We start from the raw sequence: 26,206 nt of genomic DNA, 5'->3' as shown, positions 1-26,206 counted from the left end.
GCGCCGAGACACTAATCTGTGTCTCCAGATAATTATCTATTTTGTGTATATGTCTACATATATAAATTATTATAAATGTTTATAAAAATTGTAACATTTTAATTTGCAATATTCTATTCTATAAGAGAATATGTATGAATTTAGTTAATCAGTTAATGAAGTAATTTTTTTCTTACAGAGGATGCAGATGCATCTGGGATGGACTGGGATCAAGAGGAAAATGAGACTAAACTGACTAGTAAAAAAGAGTATGACTGTGTGATATGCAATCAAACCACTCCCAGCAGTGAAGACAAACCGATGGGACTCGTTGTATTAGTTCAAGTAATGTTTTTACTTTTTATCACATGAAAAATATTTTGTTATATATACATTATATATATATATACGTATTCTTGATGTAGGCAACTAGCATTATTGGCCACGAACGACAACAATCGGATAGGCTGGTTCTTCCCACGTCCGATGAAGATCCACCTATACCCAAAGGAGATACCCGAGGCGCTCATTTTGACCGCAGAATGGACGAGATGAATCGTTTATTTGACACAGTAAGTGTACAATATAATTATATATTTACTTACAGTGTGTGTGCTGTATACATTTTTTAGGATTTTTTTCTTGCAAAGAATATTTTCTATTTTGCTGTAGTCTCCATTGTGACTAATACAACAACAATGAAATTGTAGAAGGTTGACGATCGATTCTATTGAACAATGCGCTTGGGACTGGATATTTAATTTGATTGTAATTTCCAATAATAGCATTTGTACATCAAAATTTGACTAAAATCTGGACAGACTTCCAACGGACACAAAGAAACATGAATCTATACTTTCTGAAAAAAAAGATAAAGATGTATGGAGGCTTTAATTAAATTTGCTAACAAGAAAAAAATGAAGCTCATACTTTTATTTACTATTAAATATCACTATATCCCGAATTGTTTTGAAAAGTGTTAGAAAAATGTTAATTATTCTTATTCTTATTCTGTATTGTATTTTTATTATATTTATTATATTTTTTATTTTATTATATTTTTTAGTTGAAATAAATCAATATTAAATGATTAGTAAGATATTTTTTTTATAAAATATATCTTCACAAGCAGGTGAAAAAAATAAACATACATATCTTAACATTAAATAATATTTTTATTTTGCAGTTGTCTTGGCTACTCTCGGTTAATATAGGATGGGAAGGTGGTGTCCATGTGCAAACGTGTGGCCATCATTTACACCTCGACTGTTTAAAATCCTATCTAGAGTCCCTTCGTAGTCAACAACGGCAGCAAAGTCTAGCGGTGGAACGAGGCGAATACCTGTGTCCGCTGTGCCGACAATTAGCTAATTCTGTTTTACCGCTGTCGCCACAATTGGGTGAATGCTCGGCGGTGGTGCGATCTCGTCATGCTTCTACAGCGACCATACTCGCAGATCTAAACACTTTTCTCAAAGAGATACAACGAAATCCTGTACATATATAATAACTTTTCTTTTAGCGATTTTTTATTTAGTATTATTATATATTATTTATATTTCAGTATATGTTCATTGTGTTTTTACGTGCAACATTAATATTAATGTTAAAATTAGCTAACATTCTTATATGTTTTAATTGATATATCAAGGATATATCATTTATGCTGAATATATTTGTCGATTCCAGGTGTCTTCAAATCTGTCTGTGGCAATGGGAAAAGCCATGGAAGATATGACGAGTTGCACGTATCTAAAGTATAAGCAAAAGAACTGTAAACCTAGTCACCAAAGCTTGTTCCTTTTTGTAACTTCGGTAGCTCGAACTAATTTTGAGATTGAACTTGTACAACGTGGTGGTTCATTGTGCGTTGCACCACCTACTACAATACCTCTGATGCCTAAACGTGATTGTATAGGTATGTTCTTAATATCGATTTATATGAATCTGGCTTCAGATATCCCGCTTTTCTTCTGCCTTTTATTTACCATATGTAATATGTAATAATTAGTATCTGGGTGATATTAATCTATAGATATGAAAATTAGAAAAATATGTTTTTTTCTTTCAGTCGCGCTTCTTCATGTTTTGGCGATGCATGCTCGGGTACTGACCACGTGGCCAGTGCATCATGTATGGCAACAACTATCTGGCATATCGTTGATGGAGGAATCGACGTCCTCGCTCGCCTTGACACCACATGAGAGACAGGTTCCTCTACTTCTGCGAGACCCAACCGCCATGCTCATACAATTCATATTGCTGTTGCCATTGCATTTGGATCAAAGTACGCACGTTCTAAGGATTTTTTTATACTTTTTATATCGAAATAAATTATGACATAAAGGCGCATATTTAAGACACATATTTATTTAAATACATGTGAGTAATAAGAATTAATATTCTCCTTCTTTCACAGCATACTTTTCTGGCGTGGTAAAAGTCCTTTACAACTTGCTGTACTATCAAGTAATATTACAAGTAAGTTGTAACTTCTCACGAGAAGAGCGAAACATGATTCTAAAGAAAAGATGCAGCTGCGCTACTACGCCCTCGGAAACTATACTGGCCGAGATTATCGAGTATTTCAGCGAAAGCGGGCTCTATCCTGGCACGGATGACAATAAACCATCTACTTCAACCTCTCCCACTTATGCCAGAGTGAAATCGCATTGCATTGAGCAGCAAGTATGTTCTATAAATAGAATAGAGCTTTTTTTTATATCTAAACATTTTTTTTTCTAATTAACTTTTTACGAAGTAATTTATCACGCTTTATATGTCTCATAATATTCAATATTTAAATGATAATGACATCTTGGCAGGAGATACATAATTTATATCGTTTGGCGTAAACAACAAATTGATTATTTCTAAAAAAAACTTTCTCATATTAAAAACACCTTAAATGTTTCAGTATAATTCTTTGATGGAATAATACAGATATATATTTTTATTATTTCTACATTTGCTATTTAATAATTTGATTTGTTATTTGATTATTCAGATCCAATCATTGTGCTTGCCGTTTCTGCGAGTGGCGGCATTGTTACGTTATCATCTATACGAGCAGCCGCTGCCACTGATCAGAACACAGCAGAGCGAGTTTGTGAGACTGGTATATTATCTGGAGCTAGTCACGGAAGGCATGAGCTGGGACAGCTTCGACTCAACGGTAGCACTAAATTGGCAGGAACCAGAGGCGGGCGTGTCGGTGCCGCTCTTCTGGTGCGATCAGTTGATCGCGTTTCTCGCTAATTGGCGTGGCCATCAACCGGCTCGAAATCTGATAATGGAACAACATATATCGTGGCATGTGCCGAAACTAGTTAGTCTTCCAAGGGAATATGAAAAAATCTTCACGGTAAGATCCAGTAATTAAAATATATATGTATATATACATATATATATATATATATATATATATATATATATATAATATAATATATGTTGTGTGTGTATTTTTATTACGTAATTTTATATAAGTTCGTTGTATTAAAAATATTGCAGCTTAACTCATTAATTCAACTAATTTTAAAAAATGGAAGCAAGAAATACGCATGAATAAAATGGCTATAAATGATAAAATATAAACATATCTATATTTTAATTCAAACATTTTATAAATTAGAATGTTTTCTTTATATATGTGTATTTGTACTCTATTACACACATATGCATGTATTATTTTTATTCATTTGCTTTTATCCATATAAGTATATGTATTAATGTTTTTCAGTACTACCACGAACGACAGTGCAGTATGTGTCATTCTGTACCGCCGGAGATCAGCATCTGTTTGTTATGCGGCACTATTGTCTGCCTCAAACAGAACTGTTGTAGACAGATGAATGTGTTCGAAGCTACTCAGGTGGGTATAAAATTTACATATGCTTGATAAAATATTGAAATCATTCACGAATATCAAACTATATTTTTGTACATTTTTATACTTTTAGCATTCAATTGACTGTGGCGGTGGGACTGGCATCTACCTCGTAGTGACTTCGACTTACATTATCGTGATACGCGGTCGACGAGCGTGTTTATGGGGATCTTTGTATCTCGACGACTTTGAGGAAGAAGATAGAGATCTAAAGTAAGTATAATTTATTGTACAATATAGAATGAAAATATATATGAATAATAACATGTGATTAAACATTAAATATTTGTTATTCTAATTTTTAACATGTTGAAACTTAGGCTATATTTTATTTAAGTATTTGAATTTTTTCGTGAAATTACAATAACTATTAGGTGTTGGAATTAATTCGTAGCGTTTTACAAGTGATGGGAAGTACTTTCATTAATGTATTTTTTAATGCTCATGTGAAATAAATAACATTCTTTCATTAAAAAACGCTACGAATTAATTCCAACACCTAATACAATTAATGTTTTAAAAAAATTATATAATACTTTTGATACTATATTTTACTAATTATACAATTTTTAATATTATTATTTAATATTCTATTGTTTGATATTATAAATAATCTTGTAGACGTGGCAAGCCCCTGTATCTCAGTCAGGACAGATATCAGCTTTTGGAGCAACAATGGCTGGCTCACAGATTTGATCATACGAAGAGAACATGGGTATGGCATCGCGATGCTCTGTGACCCATCACGATGTTGTCGAGAGTCGCTCGTCGCACCTAATTTCAGAATTGAAGAAAATTCCTTTTTTTCCTTCCTCTCTCTCTCTCTCTCTCTCTTTATCTCTATCTCTATCTCACTCCCGCGACTCCCACAATTTATTCTCACACAAAATGCCTCGCCCTTTCGCAGCAATGCCCGTGCTTTAGAGACTAAAGGAGATAGATTATCCTCGACGGATATTATATATTTATTATGTAATCGTGAGTAAGTAGTAGACATAAATAATGAATGAAAGTATTAAGAAAAAGAACGCTCGTCTGGAAGGAAAATAGATTTTGTTCATATAGCTGCGCATAACTTGAATAATACGTACTAGATCTGTAGAAATTGTGCTCTCAGAATGAACACCTGTACATTTTAAGTACACTTGTATATATTTAAGTATATACACAGAACTGTTTCCATATTTTAATCTTTCTGTATAATTGTCTTCAAAATTAATGGTTACTTAAAGAAAAAGTTCGAATTGAAGTTACACATTTTTCTTTTAAATTATACAGCTGCATAGAAAAATGGAGTGATTTTGATCCTAGACATTTTTGTGCGATAACCAGCAATCTCGGAGATTGTTATACAGAAAAATTAAAACAAGAGATCCTGTATATATACATATACATACATACACACACACACACACACACACATATATATATATATATATATATGTGTAAAATATATGCATGTAAGCATATATAAATTGCATTATGACAAAAAAGGAGTACTTATCTAGTATGTAGTATTTGTATTTTTTAGAAGATGATATATAAGTGATAATAATCGGAGAGAGAGAGAGAGAGAGAGAAAGAGAGAGATGAGAGAAAATTGTGTGCTTTGAGCAAGAAAAAACTATTCATTTTGAAAAAAGAAATAATTTCCAATTTGTTCTGCTTCGCCAGATGCTTTATGCTGATTCTACAATGAGTCGGTAGTCGGAAATCTTAAATCTCTTAATCAGTCTTAACCCATCCTCACCTAAATAAATGACTTATGATTTTTCGCATCTACGAGTTGTTCATTGTACGTTGTTTAGTTCGACTAATGAGAAAGCATAAAATCGAATTTGGTCAGTTTCAAGAAAATCGTCTTAATCGTACAAAATAGCTATTGGCCAACTTCACCGATAAAACTTAGGACTGTAGACTACCAACTCATTGTAGAATCAACATTATAGATATTTATAAAATAAATATAAATTTTTAATTTTTTTCATACGGCGAAGTTATGTAAAATGAAAACAGGAGGTACATATATCGAGAGCTTTAAATATCGATCAGAACACGGTGTAAATGTGAATGTCATATATATATTTATACATATATAGTATCATATGATATATATGTATAAGTGATATATGTTATATATAATAGAAAATATAATATTACATACATATATTCTTACACCATGGATTGGAACATGACTGGAAGCATGACGCAATCGACGAAATTAATGGCTTCTCGATTCATAATACAATGCAAAATTGAATTATTATAAAAAATTAGAAAATTTTTTTTTTAATTACAAAACTATAAGAGTATTGCGAGTCTGAATTATCCGATGCCATAGACATGTAAAATATATAATTTTCTTATTCATTATTTTATATCTCATTCTCATAGATTATATTAATGATTATATAAATGTATGTACTTATATATCACATAATTTCCCATTTGTAGACAGAGACATTACATCCTGCTCTCAAACTTTGATGAAATTTTAATAAAATTTATTATTAAATTTTTAATTAATATAAATTTTACTGAGAATATAAATGTGTTATTAATAATTAAATTTCTTATATTATATAGGACATATTAAAATTTATAATTAAATTTGTAATATTGTATAAAAATGTTATTAAGTTTATTACATAAAAGTACTGTTAAATTTGTTACATATATAAACATAAAAAGATCTACTTATATAATTTATAATCTATAGCATCGGAAATTGAACATATATATATATATATATTTTTTTTATTTTCAATTTGGATATTTGTGTCATGAATGAATTCTCTTACTTTATTATATCAATACATAATAGTTGATTTGCGGTATATCGCTTGTTGTGAAAGAGCAATTTGTATATCGGATATTTTTGGAGAATAATAGTAGGATATATACATATTCCATAATTTGTGCTTTTAATTTTAACGATAAAACCTCCGGTGAACTTTGAATTAATTTTAATAAAAAAGTATTTTAAAATTTTTTAAATTAAATATTCGGGAAAATAAAGAGTATAATGAATTTAATGCGAACTCTTCATTTTCATAGAATTTTAATAAATCAATTTTAAATAATTGATTTTAATACTTTCGTATGAATTAAATTTTACGATTATGAAAAGATATATTACAAATTAGAAACTTCAATTAGAAATTAATGTCTATCATTAGAATCAAGATCACAAATTGTGGGCTATTCTGTATGTAGCTACAGCTAGACTTCATGCAGCTAGACGATGCAACTCTGAATTTCTTACCGCATATCTAAACATATTTGCGAAATGAAATTTCTTCTAGAGAAAAATTTCTCCTCCCGTACTTTCGTATTGTACAAATGTAATAACATAGCTCGCCACATATTGCATTATTAGTCAATGCTCGAAATAAAATAATTTGTATATAACTATGATTATTTTTAGGATTGTGTTTATAAAAGTAAGAGTTTATAATAAAATATGTACGATTTGAAAGGAAGACCTGAAAGCTAATGAATTATTATATAACTGTCGAATATGATCAATGTATAAATAAAAGCGATTCTAGCCAAGATATAATATTGTCTTGTTATTTCTTTCATTGATGATTAAAATTACTTCTTGAACTGAAATCGTATTTTGAAATATTTAGTATACAGGGTGAGGCATTTTAATCGCCTCAAGTGAATATCTCAGAAACTAAAAAAAATACATAAGAAAATGTTTTATATGAACGTTGTAGATTTTCTTGGGGGAAAGAAGGTGGAAATAACGGATTTTGGATAGAGGGCACTATCAAAGTCAGGTCAAGGTCAACATGAATTTTTTAAGTGAAATCTCATTTTTTATTACATGTTCTTGTAGCATACATAAAATATTTTTTCATGCAGTACTTTTCGAGTTATAAGACTTGAAAATTACAGTACCACCGACATTAGCATTATGCAAGGTGTCTGACCAACGGCTAAAATCTCTTGAATGTTGTTCAGGATTATGTCCTGAATAACATTCGTTAAGATCAAGGTCACTGGAGAGATTATTTCTCTTATTTTCATTTTTACATAAAAATGAATTTTCAGTGCAAAAATGAAAATAAGAGAAACAATCTCTAATGATCTTGATCTTAACAAATGTTATTTAGGACATGATTCTGAACATTCAAAAAGTTTTAGTCGTCGGTCGGACACCTTACGTAATGCTAATGCCGGCGGTACTGCAACTTTCAAGCCTTACTCGAAAAATACTTTATGAAAAAATATTTTATTATAGCATTTTGGAAAGCTCTCAAGGTGTGCTACAAGAATATGCAATAAAAAATGGGGAGTTCCATTAAAAAAAATTCATATTGACTTTGACCTAATTTTGGTAGTGCCCCTCTATCCAAAATCCGTTATTTCTACCTTCTTTCTCGCAAGAAAACCTACAATTTTTATATAAGACTTTTTCTTGTATCTCTTTTAATTTCTGAGATACTCGCCTAGGACGATTAAAATGCCCCACCCTGTGTGTGTGTGTGTGTGTGTATATATATATATTCATACTTCTAAAGTTATATTTTTTTTGGAATATCTTTATTCATGCAAAAAAAAGATAACATAAAATCTATAATTCGAATTCCGCACGTTTCCTCGACATTATAACATGAAAGAAATAAATATAATCTGCAGACCTCATAGAGATTGCTTTTGTTCCATTTTTTTTTAAATTATCACACAATTTTTTTCCTTGATATTTATTTTATAAATTTGAAATACACATAGTTTATATCATACGTTTATTTATACATATAAATTTGGTATTTATATTGCAAAGCAACATTACGGTTGAGAGCAAAAATTAAAACGGTAAGAATCAATTTTTTCTGGGGAGCATTAATTTGTATTTATTATTATTATATGAAAAGTGCACGTATTACGATTAGTAAAAATTAAAAGTGTTGCACAACTTTCTAATTGTAAAAGAATAAAATGAATTATGCCAATTCTAAATGCTCCCGAGCATTAACCACGATATAAACTTTTCATTACAATTTATATGTGTCCAATTATTTGAAGTTTTATAATTACTATTATTGTACTTAAACGCGCATAACAATTTTGTCATATCTTTCACATTTTTTCTTGTATTAGAATTAATTAATACATATATTTCCTGTATTCAAAAGTAAAAAGGCGTAGAGAAAAAGATTAAAGAAAAACGCGAGATTTCCAGGAATAAGTTTAAAGATGGCCAAGGAGTTTACGAATGTTAAACGCATTTATAATGGCGCACAATTCAATTATTCTATTTCTGAAAATTGCCCTGACGACATACAAAAACGGACACACAGTACGTAATATTGACATGTGATTGCCCGTACATGTGTTTTACAAAATGATCCGAGGATTCGTCGTCTAATCACCTCGGACAATGATTCGCCTCGGTACAGGAATGTAAGACAACACATTTTACAATATCATATGTAGAATCAGGAAATTACATCTTATTTAATCATCCGTATGTGTGTATTGTGTGTATATGTGTATGTATGTACGTATATGTGTGTGTGTGTGTGTGTGTGTGTGTGTGTGTGTGTGTGTGTGTGTGTGTGTGTGCGTATGTGGGTGTGTACATATGCATACTTATAAACTTGTCCATTTTTTTCTTATTAGAGTCACTTCCACTTTATAAAATATTAGAACGAATGATCCTCCTTTAACTTAGTTAACGACCACCTGTTTGTTCTTGATAAACTTCAATGACATCATCATTTTCCATTTCCAGCTGAAATTAATGGTCTCTCTTTCATTAATAATATCTTTAATACTAATTCAAAATATTAATAAATGTGTAACACTGAAATATTGATTATTTATATAAGTAACTATTTATATATGTAGGTGAGTCAATAAGTTTATTATTAATTAATTAATTTATACTATATTTTGATTTTTGAGAGCAAATTAAGATTACTTATTGACTTGCCTATTGTGTAATAGAAGATTAATTATTTTGCTAATTCACATTTAACATAATTAACACATACATGTTTCTTAGATAAATTTTAAATTCATCTTTTAAAATATTACAAAAGTATACAACAAACATTACTGATACTAATTAGAAAATAAGATTTTTACTCCAGTAAAGTAAGATTTCATTTATTTGTCAATCAATTTCAAACGCGAACTATAAAATTGATTTACCTGCTTTGGTGTTTCATCATCATTGATTCTTTTACCATCAAAAAGAAACCTAAGCGATGTCATAGGTACACCCTAAACAAAATTAGGAATATTATCGCGTGAGTAATATATCAATTTAAGAGCAGTATTCATAGTCGATTCTTATATTCAAGGCTTATATCAAAAGTACAGTCTTAAGATGTCACGAACAATCAGAGAGCCATATTAATCTTAAGACATTACTTAAGACAATCTTATGCTTGTATTCATAGTCAGGCCTTATATTTAAGAATAATCCTTAAATTTATCTTCAGACACTTTACGAATTATTTCATTGGCTGTTGAGCATCTACAGATAAATTTAAGAAAGCCTTAAGTACATACAAGGTCTGATTATGAATACGGACATCAATAATAAGAATGGATGTGAATACCGACCTAAGCCTATTCAGAATAATTGGTTTAGCCGTTATTGAGATCTAATAATTTCAGGTCTGTTCTTTTCAGCTAAATTTCTTACATAATTCATCTTTTCTCTTTTTTTTCTCTCCAAAAAATTCAACTGAAAAAATAAGTCTGAAGTGCTCGTAATTTGATGGCTTGTATATAGATAAGTGACTCTCGTTGCATAAACTATTGTAAGTGCCTAAAAGAGAAGAATACAGTTCTCTCATTAGGTGCTTACACTATTCGTCTAGAGATTCTAATCGGAATTTAACTATAAGAAGAGATCCAATGTTTTTCTTTAAAATTGCGAGTGAGAAAGATACATTTTATCTTCTAGAGTTATGCAACATAGACAAGTTCAAAGATGTTCAATAATATTTGACTGAAGCAAATTTGAATAAAAAATATCGGATCAATCATTAATTGCTTGATCTCAGGAGTACTCCCTAAGTTTTGTGTTTTTAAGAATTCAAGGGAGATTATTTTATGCTTGTCATTCGCTAAATATTAAACAATAAATTTCTGTAATTGAACTAATGTACATTTTTAGAACTTAAAAGTAATACAGATAAATGTTTGATATTTAACGAAAATAATAAAGAGCGTTCTAGTGCTGTTTAATATAAGAATAAAAAACAAATCTAAGGCTGGGTCTACAATGAGTCGGTATATTCTGTGATCGGTGAATCGGAAGCAAATCAAGAAGGAGAATCGGTGAGTCAAGATTGGTCGAAATAATGAATTAGTAGAGTTGGCCAGCAGCCAACTTCTAAGATTACCGACTACTGACTCATTGTAGACCTAAACTAAGAATAAAATAATGCTCAAATGCACCCAGGAAGTTTCTGAATACAACCCAGGAGATCGATTCTATATCTTGAAATGAAACGAAAATTACAAAAGTGAGCGAATTTAGTTTAGAATAATTGTAATTTCATTGATTAAAATCTAGTAAATTACAAAAGTTTGCTCACTTTTGTAATTTTCACTGTTTCAAAATATAGGGTGCCTTCCAACAAGAGACATACATGGCACAGTGAGACACGCATTACGTTTACATGGTTCGATTTACACTAAAGTTCATCGATGTTATGAAATTAATCAACCATAGCTATTCCTCTGAAGAATGAAATGACTGTGATTGATCAGTTTCATAACATCAATGTTATAACTTTGGCGTAAATCGAGCCGTGTAGATGTGGTCGTAATGAATCATTACATTCTTGTTGTTCACTGATGTTAAATAAGGATGAGATGATCACTGTGTTGTACTGAGTCGTTCGTTGGAAGACACTTATAGAATTGACTCCTAGATTAGAGAAGATCTCTCGGCGCTAAAACATAATAATGTAGCCGACTGATTCGATTGAACATCAGAAAATACATTTTGTAATCCAATACAAAAATTTTTGCAAATTACATTACAAGTTCAAATAATTATTTTCCAAACAATATTTAAAAATTACAAAAATCTTATCATCAAATAAAGATACAACCGCAATAGAAGAAATAAAGAATTAGGAATAAGGAATAAAGATTTTAACCCATCAGAAATCAGATACACCAGCATACACAGTTTCTGATAGGTTGGAATCATTACTCCTTATTCCTAATTCTTTATTCTTTCTATTGTGGCTGCCTAAGAATTATCAATCCTCAAGATTCTAGTGTTACTACTATGAAGTTATCGGATATGCGTCAATAAAAAATGAAGTTTCTAGAATATTTTATTTCTTCATCAGTTCTTCACGTTCTTATTGCATTACTTTGATGAAACTCCACATAAAGAATAAGATACGGTATATGCGATCAAAAGATAATAAACGAGGGAACTCACCACACGATCACTGTAGGACTTCTTTAGCTTGCCCATCTGAGTGGTCATCTTTACCCTAAAGTGAATCTCGTTGCTGTCCTGAAAGAAAAAATAGATTTAATGTGCCTTGTGCGCGCGCAATAATTGATGTTTCTAGCATGTATCGCTTACATTTCCAACAACTTTGAGCTTGATGTACTCCGAATTCGCGTCGCCTGGACCGGCTTCGGGTTTTTGTTCCTAGTAGCACACGAGAAGGTTAGAACGCTAGTTTATTCAAACTCACGACGAAGTTCGATTCGGAATATCCCGGCGAATTAATTGTCGCCGGCCGCGGCCGCAGCCGCGAAAGCGCCGCGGCGAGATCGCAGGGACGCCGATCGCGTACCGGGGTGGCTTACCTGATTGTCGGACATCGTTATCAATTAAATTACAACAAACTTCTTCACCACGCGCCAGAAAACGCTAACCAAACACAAGATCGCAATATGGCGCCGAGTTTTTGTCAGTTTCCACAATCTAGTCCACTTCTTGTCCTGAGAGCAAACGAAGGACCGTAACGGTCGGTCGTTCACAAACTTATTCAATTTTTTCTCGCAACGCGAATGAAGTTAGGTTGGACTAGTTAAAATTAGGCTAGGTTATCGTATTATATTGTATTTAAAATGAGACGTGGGGGTGGAGGCTGCAATTCGTGGAGTTTACGAACATTCTTTTAGAGAATCACGTTTTAGGCAACAGATGGCGCTCATGTTACTCCCTCACTCTTAAGTCACTAGATTTCAACGCCTAGGGCTATATTCAGATTCCCACCTAAGTGCCCTATCCAAATATCACTCTATCCTTGTTTTTTATATTATATTTATTTTTATATATTTTATCAAACGTTAAACAAGGATACATAATATTCGAAGAATATCCGGATGAGAATCTGAACACATCTCAGGCTAGAATCGGACTACGCATTGAAGAATGAGATTGAAAATTGAAGTTTCCAATCAGAACAGGAGCATAACATTTCTTTGATGAAATTTCAATCTTTAATCTTTAATCTCAATCTTCAATGCATAGTCTGATTCCGGCCTCAGACTAAGTTCGGAAAAACGCTATTAAGGTGCCTTTTCATGCTGACGCTTGACGCTCATTTTTGACGTCGATATATCGACTGTAAGTTGACTTTGCTAAGTCAAGCTTTTAGAGTCGATTGTAAGTCGACTTTGTACAGACGTCCTTCAATATTGACTTTAGGACGTCTAGTGAGATTTTCGTTCTTGTGGAATCATTTCGTCCTTGTTGTTTAACTATAGTTAAACAAGGATAAGTGCTATTCGTGAGCGTTGAGGGCATGAATCGGACCACAGTCTAGAATGATTGACTTAAAGTCGGCTTACAGTCGTCTTTAAAATGGGACATTGTATGACTTAGAGACGTCTCCAAGTCGTCTAAAGTCGACTTACGGATGTCCATTTTTCAGACGTCTAACAGTAAGCGAATCGGCCAATCACAGTCAAGCAGTAAGGCAGCCATTTTGAAACTTAAGGCTTAAAACTTAAATCCATGGCACACAAAAACGTAAAGCCGTAAGACGTAATCAGTAAGCGAATTGCCCAATCATAATAGAGACCGTAAGGCCAGTAGCGAATCCAATCTTACAATTTTCTTACTAATTACGTCTTTATTGTGCCATGGACTTAATGTCTGTCGCACACAAAATTTCTGTAACAGTAACTTTAAGGCATCAACTTAAGCCGATGAGCCAATCAGAATATTGCTTTAAATCTTAAAACGTACTCTAACGAAAATAAAAATAGTAGTAAACTTATAAGGCGAGTTTCAACCAGTTGAAATTCACCTTATTGCGAGATTATGGATAAGTTTACTGTCATTTTCATTTCCATTAGATTACGTAATCTAAAGCAGTATTCTGATTGGTTCATCGACTTAAGTTTACACCTTACGCATATTGTTTTGGAATTTTATAATACGTACTTATATAATTTATTTTATCTCTAAAAGATTACAAAGTTGTATATTCCAATACAAGATTTCGGCAACATTAGACAACAATTTAATCTAATTACGTTTAAATTATGTTTAATCTTCTTACGTCTAATTACATTTAACTTAGTTCTAATTTATCTACAACTGCTGCCCCATATATTTCTATAGATGCAGTAAAAACTACTAGCTCGTACCTAATTGATATAAATAATAGGAAATAATTAATGCAAACTTGTATCTTAAAACATATTAAGAATAAAACCCAAGCGAAAAATTGTAAAGTTTATATAATTAGTTAAGTTTATATTTTGGAATGGTGTTTTTTAAAATAGCAGTACTTATCACTGACTAATAATACAGGTATCTAAAATAAAATCTATGTGTGATCTTTTATGGACGAAAAATGTAACAGGATGTCTAATTACGGCAACGATTTTTTACACTCGATAAAAGGATTAAAAGATTAACTGTTAAAGTACTCGAGGCACATAGACCCGGTCGAGTGGGCAATTTCGAAATTATTGAATCGGATTAGGACGTAAGATCCAAAATCTTAAGACCTTATAGTTTTCTATGTGCTATGGTAAGCGAATGCTTGTAAACAATTGACGACAACAGAGAAAAATATCCGAGCGCTCCTCGTTTCGATCCTAGACCTGGGTCTCTCCTCCGAGTTAGTAGACTTTCGTTCTGCCACTGAATCACATAATGACGATGGTAGTTTCTCTGTCATCCCTATTTCTGCCAGTAAATTTCTTACATGCCTTTGCAGGTTTGGATTCGACCAATGTGACATCATCATGCTCTTCCTTTTTTTCATCACCCTTAACCATAAACGTACATACCTTATCTACTAAAAAGCTTCCATGAAAAATTAGGTGTTGTAGTTTCAAAAACATTTCCACATATATACATGTACGTATGTACAAAAATCTACAGTGTAATGTTTATCAATATGTTACAAAGTAAATGTTTTATATGGAACGTTTATGGAATATTGTAAAATTGACATTTCATTATCGCAAATATAGCATTGCTGTAATATCATTAAACGTTACAAGCCAAACATCCTAAATGAAACATTTATGGACTATCTTAAAATACATGTTATGAATGTCGCAAATGTGACATCATTGTAATGTCTTTGAACGTTGCAAACAAAATATCCCAAATGAAATGTTTCTTAGATGTACTAAACATTTCTTTTCTAACATCCCGAATTATTGAAATAATAGCTAAGATGTAATGGCATGTGAATGTTACAATTGAAATATTATTTTGCAACATTCATGAAACATTTTATAAATTTTTTTATTAACATTTCAAATTTGCAGTAAATAAAACATCCCCTGCATGTTTTATATTTAGTGGATAACAAAAATAAAACTCGAGTGTATACTGTTAAATATGTCAAAAAAGCAAATAACAATCTAATCCCTTGAAATAATTTTATTTTAATTTATTTTATCCTTCAAATAACATTTTATTTTAATTGAGCTTCTGACATATCAAGGATAATATTTTTATAATCTTGCGATGATTTTTATCGCATTTATACGCATTTGAATCTAAAGACTTAATCTTGTTCTTATTTGCTCGATATATCGGCAAGCAGTAAAAGCAATTTTTCATGTGATCGAAAAACATTTCATTGGTACTTTTTACCAAATATTTTATCTCTGGATAGAGCTTTTTATGGCTACACAGATGTGCACTCATTATAAATTCTCTCCGGCTCTCATTACATTCTTCGTGATCTAACGATATTGCATCTAAAAAACACCAAAGTTTGTATTGAGCGAAAGTGTTGAAATAAGTAATATGATTTACATACAATGACTTAGGTTATATCATGCACTTGATATGGATACTATGGTCCGTAAATAAATACAAAAGTATATTTGTCACTATATCCTTCCGCTTTTCCGCGGAAATTGTGCTCCACGTAATATTAGGATCAAAACAGGCGGAACAGAACGCGCGGAAACGAGAAAATCGAATAAAGTTTAATTTTGTTTTCCGCGTTTTCGCAATTCCGCGCTTCATATTGGGTCATCTAAAAAGTATCCGCGGTACTTTGTCACTAGATATATGACCATCAACACACATCTAGTGACAAAAAACCGCGGATACTTTTTAGATGACTCAATATAATGGCACCCTAAGGTCGCTATGAGCGGAAATTTACAGCAGAACAGAAGTGAGATCAATCACAATCGCAGAAAAGAAAACAGATAACACCGTGAATAACTTACTCTGTATAGAATTGTGTACTTACTCCGTGTACCAGGCATTATCAATTTTGAATCTATTATCAATTTTGTTTGTACTTTCTGGTATTTGTTTCTACCTATGCTGTCGCTTTTTTCGTTTATATCTAAAACAAAAAACGATATATTTATATATTACATAATGTGGATTCAATTCATCTAAGGCTAGAATCTATTTAGGGCTGCCGCACGCAAAATTTCGTAACAGTATGCATAAAGTGTAAACTTAAGCCGATAAGCCAATCAGGATACTGCTTTAGATTACGTAATCTAACAGAAATAAAAATAATAGTAAAGTTATCCATAACTTCGCAATAAGGTGAATTTCAACTGATTAAAACTCGCCTTATGAATAAGTTTACTGCTATTTTGATTGGTTCATCAGCTTAAGTTCATTAAGATTACTATTACAGAAATTTTGTATGCGGCAGCCCTTATCGCATATCGCGTAACCGCGTAACCAATTAATAATCAGTAAAACACGAAACTACAACAGCGAAATGCTTCGGATTGATTATGCCTACTGCACACTAGACGCGATGAGTGATGAACGATGAGCGATATCCAATAAAAACTCTGCTTTTTTTCATGTGACGATACTTAACAAAGCTTTCATTGGATATTGCTCATCTTTTATCGCTTATTGTGTTCCATGTGCAGAAAGTGATTACGCAATACGCGGTAAATACACCTCATGGGACTCTAGCCTAATTGCTTCTGCACACTGAACTGAATGCGGAAACGCTTGTCGCGTAAGAAAATGCGACGCGGTATTCAATAAATAGAATCGATATCAATATCGATTCAACGTCAAAATCATCAAATTGACATCGAACCAACATCGATTGTCATTTCTCACTGTGTCTAGATATAGGACGGTATTTATAGTCCGTTCTTGTTTCAAGACTATCTTAAATTATGTCTTAATACGCTAATATGGCCCTCTAATTAACTTGTGACTTTTTAAAACTGTACTTAAAACGATCTTGAATGTAAAATCTGACTATAACTTATATGGGCTATATAGGTAATGCTCCTGCCATAATTCCTACTCACTCTAATAAGCGTATTGAAATAAGTTATGGTAGGAACATGTTGAAGCATGTTGGAGTATGCGATCAGAGCCACCCCCTCTGAAGAATCTTCCCTCTTGTTCCGAGCGTTATCATTTGTGGCAACCTCATAATTATGACACAGGAAATGAAGAACTAATATTTAATATGACTGTTATATATAAAAATCATTTCCGGTCGACATCTTTATCGTCATATAAGCATATGGCTGCGTTCACTATGGACGCGTTTAAGCGCTTGTAATCACCATTCTATTTTTATCAAGCGCTTTCAGTTTGAAAAAGAACCCGCATAAAATATATTACTAGTGTTACTATTAGTGCTACTACTAATGCAAGAATAAATTCGCGTCATTATACTGTTCCTTGCATTTGTATTCAAATCATTTTTATATGTATTACAATAGTGCATTAGACAATGCCACTACTCGTTCCAGTAGTGACATTATTACATTAATAATGATAATAATAATACAGTATAATAATGCAGTAATGTACAAGTGCTACTGCTCATTCCAACAGTAGCACTTACATGTACATTACTGCACTATTATACTGCACTAATAGAATCACAATTCATCTCAGTTTATGTTTCACTTCATGTTTTTCCCCACATTGGCAAATCTAATGATTTTGTATTTTCACTTCGTCATTACAGAATCACGCGGCAAACTCACGTGAGATGAAAGTGCGAAAAGTGAGTGATCTCAGTCGAATTACAGAATCGACCCCTACAAAACTAGAGGGATTTTTACTACGATAAAAGAAGTGGAGATTCCGATAAATTTTAAATATAACGTGACATGTTCGAATATCAAAAATATGCGTGATCGAGTGGAAAGAAACTGATCAGAGATATATGAGTGTTGATAACTCACGAATCCGTTTAGAGATGAGTCATAAGCATAGAGTATAGATAATAGGAGGCCACGTAGCTTTGAAAGGTATAGAAATATTCATTATATTTGTATAAAATTTCATTTTATTTAATGAAATAATTTTAATCAAATCTTATAGGAATTTTATACAAATCTTTTGTACAAATCTTTTATACAAATCTTATAAAACTCGATAAAACACGAGAGAATTCATATCCGATATCAATCGTGATGCTCACTTGGTCGACGATAGAAAGTGATAAATAGATAAATTTATAGAAAACTATACAAATTGATAGAAATCTTATTATCATTCCCAATTGTTTTCTATCAATTTTTTTTGCCAGGATTCTGTCCTGTGTTCAGATGAAAAAATGAACAAGAGAATAAAATGAATAGAGATACTTTTGATTTACAAAATCAAACGCAGATTATGTTTTATATAATATTTATATTAATTGCTATTAAGAATTAAACGAAATACACGGTTATTTTATCGCATATCGTATTGCGCTACATCTAATTTCTCTATAGTCGTGTACTTACCGACAAAGCTAACTCGACTATACAAGTACAAAACAGATGAAGAAATGGAAGAACATGCCCTTCTGTGTCCTGTTATATAGTACAGAGGATAATTGGTAGTGGGGAGCCTATAATCAGAGTGACGCCATACGAGAGATGCATTTTGCTCCTAAAATATGGGAACAGAGAATGGATAATAAACTAGCGCATTTAATAGCGCAAATAATGTGCAATAAATAACGTTTTGTATAAAGTAATGTGCAATATTACAAAATGTACAATATTGCAATAGTACAAAATAAATGAAATTTTATAATAAATATTAGGTGTTGGAATTAATTCGTAGCGTTTTTTAATGAAAGAATGTTATTTATTTCATATGAGCATTAAAAAATACATTAATGAAAGTACTTCCCATCACTTGTAAAACGCTACGAATTAATTCCAACACCTAATAATATATGTAAAAGTTTTATTATTTTATATACAATATATTATTATTTTATATATAATATTTATTTATTATCATTTTTTAATTTGTCACAATTTTTGAGTATTTTTTAGCATGAATTCAAAATTTAAAATAATGCATTTAAAAAACTGGAGGGAATGGCTAAAACATGGCGGACCAATCACAAGTGATACCCGTCGATGACGCCACAATTTCAACCTATTCGAAACTGTGTATTCCACATACATGATTTCTATACACACTGTATGATAGGTTGAAATAGGTTCTTATTCTCTGTTTTCTGTTCTCTGTTCCTTTTATTATGTGGAGCTTCATATACAATAGTACGCACAACTCGAATGCGTGGCACCGAAAAGTTTGCACTCGGTGCGCACTAGTGTAGTTTATCGAATGTGTCATTTCTTTTTCAGTTTTATATTCTAACTTGTTTGTAGGTTATGTATCGAAAGTTTATTTTATAGGTTATATTATTTATTAAATTAATATTATCTAAACAAATTGTAAAAAAACGATATGGTATGTATAATAAATATTTATTTTCAGATTATTTTTTGAGTTATTAAATCATTTTGCGTTTATATGAATGCAGAATTTATGTACAGAAAAATTAATTAACAAGAAGTGTCATGAGAGTAGTCAATAATTTATTTATAATTTTTATTTATAAATAGAATAATCGATTTTTTCAGTAAAGCTGATAAAGCGGAATGATTGTGATGAAGCCATTTTTTCCTTAATGCATTTAAACATCAAAAATTATGTCTTTAAGTGACAAGACGATTGTTACGACTATAGAGAGGGACGACAGAAAGAGCGTACGAAAGCAGAAACGTGCTCATCACAGATTGCTCCGAGACATGAACATTAAATGTACCGAGCAGCCTACGCAGGTAAATGTGCTTATTCTAGACTAGAATGTGAAATTTATTTTAATCACTTTTAAGCTTGATATTTTTCACAGCACCTGATGATATGTAATGGTGGTCTAGTTACTGGTATCAAGAGAGAGACATTGCAGTGTGTATTAGATCCTCTGATCTCCAAGTATACTTTGATAATGCCAACAAACAAGTCATACTGCTTTGTAACGTGTAGTTCAAAGGAGGATGCAACCTGTGTATACAACTATATTCATGGACGCATTAAGCTTCCGGGTCAGAATGGCCCATTATACGTATGCTATACTGAAACAGGTATACTGTTATAGTAGACTACTATTATAGTAGAGTACTTCTACTGTTATAGTAGAACTATGTAATTCTAATTACAATTTAGAATTCTTTATGTAACAATGTAATATTCTCTTTTTAGTTTCTACCACAGATCATGTTGTACCCGATCTTGCATTCCCCCCTGGTCTTACTTTAATTGAGAATTTCATAACAGAAGAGCAAGAGAAAATTTTGTTAGGAACGCTTAATTGGGACAAATGTAAAAATGTGATAGATTTGCAGTCAATTAATTTGAATGAATATGGTAAAATAGATTTGCAATATATAATTCAATAATGTAATTAAGAAGATAGCTTAAAGAAGAGTGTTTTTCTCGTTTTAGCTAGTACTTTAGCAACTGTCTGGTCACAATTGAAATACAGAGATGTAAAACATTTTGGGTATGAGTTCGAATATGACACAAACCTAGTAAATCTTGACAAACCCATCGAGCCAATTCCCCAGGAATACAAATTTTTGCAAACTTTATTTGACAAGCATGGTCATAAGTACACTTATGATCAGTTGACTATCAACAGGTATCTACCTGGACAAGGTAATCTTGATATTCATACAATTTCGTAAAATTGTGCTTATTTTTAAAAAATTGTTTAACAAAGTAAAGATTTTTCGATTAAACATTTTAGTTTCTTATTATATTACATTAATATTAAAATTATATGATTTATGTAAATTGTATAATAAGTTTAATATATTTTAATCGTAGAATTAAATACAATTGAGTTAATAATTTGGATCATTAAATTCAAATCATATATTAGTAATATATGATCTTATTCAGGTATACCACCGCACATTGACACACATAGCGTCTTCGAAGACACTATATTATCTCTATCACTGGGATCCACATGGATCATGAACTTCAAGAAAGAAGATCAAAAAATCGATGTTCTCCTGCCAGCTAGATCTTTATTGATTATGACAGGAGAAGCGAGATATGCATGGACACATGGCATCTGTCCTCGTTATAGTGATGTTATTAAGACAGAAAATGGACCTACGTCGCAGGAACGTGGTATCAGAATATCTTTCACCTTCAGAAAAGTACGACATGGTGAATGCTACTGTGATTTCAAAAACTATTGTGATACTGCGAAACGTGAAACTTTCATTGACGACAAGGCGGCGTCGGGATTGGAAAGTTCATATGTACATAAGGTGTGTAGATTCGAACGATGTGTGAATGTTTTGTTTCTTATGATTACTGAAATTGTGCTCTTACAGGTTTATGAGGAAATATGTAATCACTTTAGCGAGACGCGACATAAACAATGGCCCAACGTAACAAAATTCCTTGAAAGTTTAGAAGAAGGCACATTGCTTTTGGATGTGGGTTGCGGGAATGGCAAATATCTTTGTGGAAATCAGAATGTATATAAGGTACTTTCTTATTATTTCATTAATAGTAGCTTAATTAATAGGAATCAATTAAAATTCAAATAAATATCAATAATAAGAAAGTCGTGATAGATGGAATGATAAACGGAGTGTAGTTATATTTATACAATTACTTTAATTAAACTACAATTGTATTCACAAACCATACGTTTCGACTCTAATTCGATCTCCATTCTCAGTAGTATTATAATTAATATACAAAATTAACGATAGTTCCACATCTTAATAAAAATAAGCAAATGTTTAGATTTAATGAAGTTAGATGTCTTTTTTTTTACCATAATTGAATACAAACGTTTTTTTATTAAGATACGGAACTATTAATTTTGTATATTAATCATTGATATTGTTGAGGATAGCTCGAATTGGAATCGAAACAGTTTGTAAATCGAATGTAGTCTGATTATGATACATATTAAAGTAATTGTGATAAATGTGATTGCGCTCTGTTTATCGCGCCGACTCCTATCTTTTTTTATTGAGATTTGTTAAGACAGAAGTTTTTTGTTACATTATTATTTTAATTTTATTGTTGATTTAATTAATAGGAATATATAATTAGGTATAAAAAAAGTTGAATACGCTGACATTTAGTTTGGTTTACATTATACCCTTTCAAGCAGAGGCGTTACTAATCTCGAGAATTATCTTAGATGGGATGTGATCATAGCTCTGGATTGATGGATATATGTCGCAAACGAAGCTTCGAGGTTCTTCAGTGTAACTGCCTATATTTACCGTATAAAGATGATTCCGTGGATGCGATAATCAGTATTGCAGTCATTCATCATTTATCCACTGAGGAACGAAGACTACGAGCCATCTCCGAGATGGTTCGAGTGCTGAGACCAAAAGGGAGATGTTTGATTTATGTGTGGGCAATGGAGCAACGCAGGAATTCCCAGGATTCGTTCTATTTAAAGTCTGGCAAAAAAAGCAAGGAATCTGAGAAGATCAATCAAAGCAGAATCAATCATGAGAGAATCTCCGAGTGTAATTTAACGTTACCGATTCACGAAAATAGGATGGTCTTTCCTCAGAACGATATGCTGGTTCCCTGGACTAAGAAGAGCGGTGAACATTTTCTGAGATATTATCATGTATTTCGCGATGGCGAGCTCGCGAGATTGTGCACAAAAATACTATTGGCCTCGATTAAGGAGGTGTACTATGATCAAGGCAATTGGTGTGTGATTTTGGAGAAATGTACAGAGATTATAGAATAAAAATTAGATTGAGATAATTAATCTTCCAAAATTATATATTTTTAAATCTAGTCGCTATCTATTAAGTCCACTAAATCTATTTCTTTTCTTTCCGAAAATGGTGATTTGACGAGAATTTCATCGTCTGAATCATCTGAAGAATTAAATGTACTAAAAACTTCTTCTTTCTTAATTGAATTCTGCAAGAACATTAAAAAATTATTGCAATTAATTATCAATTTCAAAACAAAATTGAAAAAATTATAATACTATAATAAATATGTTCTTTCTCTGTACTTACGGGAATAGGTATTAATTCAGCAGATCCTTCTTCATATTTTATAATACAACTCTTTTCTTCATTTTCCACTTCCATGAAATCATCTATAAAATTGTATATTTACATATATAATTATATTTCGTGTATCAAATAAAATAAAATTAATTTTTAATTATTAATTTTAATTCAATGTAATTTTAATTTTAATGTAATGTAAAAGCTAATTCTAATTCTAATTCTTAAATATGATTAGAATTCTAATTCTAATTCTTAAATATGATTATAAAAAATTAAAATTAATTAAAATTTATTTCAATTTATAATAAAATAAAATTAATCTGATTTAAATAAATTTAATCTTAACACACATGCATATATAAAAAATAAATTGGATGAAATATATACCTTTGTCTATAGCTGTTGCGTCCCATTTACGTAATTTAATGCTAATGTGATCACCAATCATTGTCGTTAATTTATTCACTTGTATGCTTTCTTTAAATTTAGATATGTTATTGTCATCTTTTTTATATCTATAATAAAATATCTTTTTAATAGTTTTAATTTTCTTCTATATTATTTAAAATAATCAAAGAATTTCTTCTCTGATTAATATTTCAAATTAAATTGTACGTGAATAAAAAAAGTTAATGTCTGTCATGAATATTTAGATTATTTATTTTATTATATTTTATATTTTATTATTTATTATATTTTATATTCGTAAAAATTATTTTAAAATTAAATTAATACACAATATAAATAAGGTATTACTTTCAGAACAAATCATACCTTGATTGCACATCCTTGATTACTGCCTCCTTGATCTGCTGCACCAATTTTGTTGCATAATTAGCTGCATCATTAGAAACAGCGGATATGACATCTTTGACAGTCATAGTTTTTGTTAAATAATCGAAATGCAAGCTACAAAGTTCTCTATAAGAGTTCACGCCGAGAGTAAGTTCAGCGACACCAACTTTTTCTTCTATGTAAGTGGGATCCATTATAGTGTTGCCACTGTGAAATTCATAGATTTTACATTATTTGTGTGTATAGTTCAGAAATTGTTAAATTTTATTGGTAGATTTTTTTTGTAGGAAGGAAATTTTTTATCTTATATAAAATTCAACAAATAATTTCTATTCCATCAACCAACCTCTTAAAAGTTATAAAAGATATGCAGACCGGGTAGTGGAACAATGTCAATGGTAGAAAATCTTTCTCGGAAGCTGGATGTATGATAATTTCCTCGCCGGTAGACGTGACGTCTGGCCTATGAAAATGCATAAGAGCAGCGAGCGTCGCTATTGAAGCACAATCCACAAGATTCCCATCATGATTTATGATATTAATGTCAATTCTCAAATTCCATACCTGAATAAAAAACCATATAAGTCATGACATAACAAATGTTACACATAATATTTAACAGGTGCTTTTCAAAAGAGTACACAAATGAGACAGTGTAACATACCAAAACATTTCATTTCTATTTAACATTGGCAAACAACAAATATATAATAATTCACTATTATATTACAGTTATTTTGTGTTATCTGTATCTTTTATTGATTAGTATCCAATATCAAGCACTCTAGTAACCTTCTTATCTGCTACTATACAGAGAGATTCTAAATCCACACATTTTGAATCTTTAAAACATTTCTCCAGCTGCCTATTAATCAATATAGCTGCTTCAGACTGTCTACCTCCTTCAAAATGTTGTGCTGCTAAAGGAGCAAGCTCAACATTTATGCGTATCATGCCTTCATTAGGACGAGATGCTTTTGGCTGTTGTATATCACATGATACTTGTGCTACGGCTCTGCAAAAGGATTTTTTTTTCAATACTTTATATATTCATTAAAAATAATCTGTATATATTATTAAATGAAATTTACTTTGTATGTCCAAGAGATACCATACAACACCCCCAATTGGAGCTAAAGTAGATTTTTGCTAAACGTGGTTCTAATAATTTTCGGCCGTCTAATCTCTGAAATGATAGATTTATTATAAAGTTTTATTATTGCACATGCATGACACAAAATGTTTATTTCAAAATTTATATCCATAATTATAAAATAATAAATAATATATTTTTAAAATATATTTATTATTTTATAATTATATTGGATAAATGATACATTAATTTGATGATTAATTAATGATACTTTAAATAATAACATTAATTATAAATTATAACAATACATTATAATTTTTAAAAGATAATAATTATATAAAAATTATTAATAAATTTATAGGAAAAGTACTTACCGTTTCCTCCTCTATACATTTGTTTATAAAATTTCGTTCACAATTTGAGACAGGAATTTCCTTCATCTTTTAAAAATATTATCAAGGAAAGGTATTAAAACTTATACTACTTTTATGTGTGACAAATAATTTGCACCTTGAAATTTGTCTATGATTCATAAATAAATTATAATCTATAAACAACCCGTACACGTCGTTGGAGTAAAATATTATATTGTACAATATATTGTACTTCGATTACAAAGTTACTAGATTGACGATCACAACGATTGATGTTTGGAATTTTTCTAGAAACTCTAGATGCTCCCATGTGAT

At 31.1% G+C, this 26,206-nt stretch overlaps 4 protein-coding genes and 2 long non-coding RNA genes across 8 annotated transcripts in view; 3 read left to right on the top strand and 3 right to left on the bottom strand.

Moving 5' to 3' along the window:
* The window catches only part of Ubr3 (Ubr3 ubiquitin ligase), a 30,168-nt gene extending 22,741 nt beyond the window's left edge, over positions 1-7,427 (top strand). The window contains exons 19-28 of the mRNA XM_087411383.1: positions 179-324; positions 405-551; positions 1,166-1,474; positions 1,669-1,897; positions 2,051-2,266; positions 2,399-2,667; positions 2,987-3,343; positions 3,719-3,850; positions 3,939-4,078; positions 4,487-7,427. Of these exons, the coding sequence (XP_087267509.1) occupies positions 179-324; positions 405-551; positions 1,166-1,474; positions 1,669-1,897; positions 2,051-2,266; positions 2,399-2,667; positions 2,987-3,343; positions 3,719-3,850; positions 3,939-4,078; positions 4,487-4,604 (2,063 nt within the window). The 3' untranslated portion in view covers positions 4,605-7,427. The remainder of the gene's footprint in view (positions 1-178; positions 325-404; positions 552-1,165; positions 1,475-1,668; positions 1,898-2,050; positions 2,267-2,398; positions 2,668-2,986; positions 3,344-3,718; positions 3,851-3,938; positions 4,079-4,486) is intronic.
* Positions 7,428-9,104: 1,677 nt separating this feature from the next.
* LOC105144253 (small ubiquitin-related modifier) lies at positions 9,105-12,896 on the bottom strand. Its single transcript, XM_011053042.2, has 5 exons — positions 12,677-12,896; positions 12,447-12,515; positions 12,297-12,374; positions 10,034-10,105; positions 9,105-9,611 (listed from the first exon to the last, which is right to left on the bottom strand). The coding sequence occupies exons 1-5, from the start codon at positions 12,689-12,691 to the stop codon at positions 9,552-9,554; spliced, it is 294 nt and encodes a 97-aa protein (XP_011051344.1). The 5' UTR covers positions 12,692-12,896; the 3' UTR covers positions 9,105-9,551.
* Positions 12,897-14,683: 1,787 nt separating this feature from the next.
* Positions 14,684-15,260, top strand: LOC147908165 (uncharacterized). The gene is made up of 2 exons (XR_015546685.1): positions 14,684-14,949; positions 15,049-15,260. It is a non-coding gene; the product is annotated as an uncharacterized LOC147908165 (long non-coding RNA).
* Positions 15,261-15,710: 450 nt separating this feature from the next.
* LOC105144338 (uncharacterized) lies at positions 15,711-16,926 on the bottom strand. The gene is made up of 2 exons (XR_015546684.1): positions 16,555-16,926; positions 15,711-16,048 (listed from the first exon to the last, which is right to left on the bottom strand). It is a non-coding gene; the product is annotated as an uncharacterized LOC105144338 (long non-coding RNA).
* A 2,861-nt stretch (positions 16,927-19,787) lies between these two features.
* On the top strand, positions 19,788-23,369 carry LOC105144255 (tRNA (carboxymethyluridine(34)-5-O)-methyltransferase alkbh8). Of its 3 annotated transcripts, XM_011053044.2 has the most exons (8): positions 19,788-20,009; positions 20,183-20,383; positions 20,455-20,686; positions 20,805-20,969; positions 21,048-21,260; positions 21,507-21,886; positions 21,953-22,108; positions 22,780-23,369. In XM_011053044.2, exons 2-8 carry the CDS (start codon positions 20,252-20,254, stop codon positions 23,350-23,352), a joined length of 1,851 nt encoding a protein of 616 aa, XP_011051346.2. In that variant the 5' UTR covers positions 19,788-20,009; positions 20,183-20,251; the 3' UTR covers positions 23,353-23,369. The 3 variants fall into 3 exon arrangements, with proteins under 3 accessions (XP_011051346.2, XP_087267084.1, XP_087267083.1); XM_087410958.1 differs by lacking the exon at positions 19,788-20,009 and having other exon boundaries at positions 20,214-20,383; positions 20,483-20,686; XM_087410957.1 differs by lacking the exon at positions 19,788-20,009 and having other exon boundaries at positions 20,243-20,383; positions 20,438-20,686.
* Positions 23,370-26,156, bottom strand: Rrp45 (exosome complex component Rrp45). Its single transcript, XM_011053043.2, has 8 exons — positions 25,892-26,156; positions 25,516-25,610; positions 25,217-25,439; positions 24,771-24,988; positions 24,404-24,631; positions 24,017-24,144; positions 23,633-23,715; positions 23,370-23,531 (listed from the first exon to the last, which is right to left on the bottom strand). Exons 1-8 carry the CDS (start codon positions 25,955-25,957, stop codon positions 23,400-23,402), a joined length of 1,173 nt encoding a protein of 390 aa, XP_011051345.1. The 5' UTR covers positions 25,958-26,156; the 3' UTR covers positions 23,370-23,399.
* Between the last annotated feature and the right edge of the window lie 50 nt (positions 26,157-26,206).

This window comes from Acromyrmex echinatior, chromosome 11 (assembly GCF_024713525.1).
Source record: "Acromyrmex echinatior isolate Ae372 chromosome 11, ASM2471352v2, whole genome shotgun sequence".
Classification (NCBI taxonomy): Eukaryota; Metazoa; Arthropoda; class Insecta; order Hymenoptera; family Formicidae; genus Acromyrmex; species Acromyrmex echinatior.
Note: the sequence above shows the minus strand (reverse complement) of the source record. Positions and strands in the feature narration are given on the sequence as shown.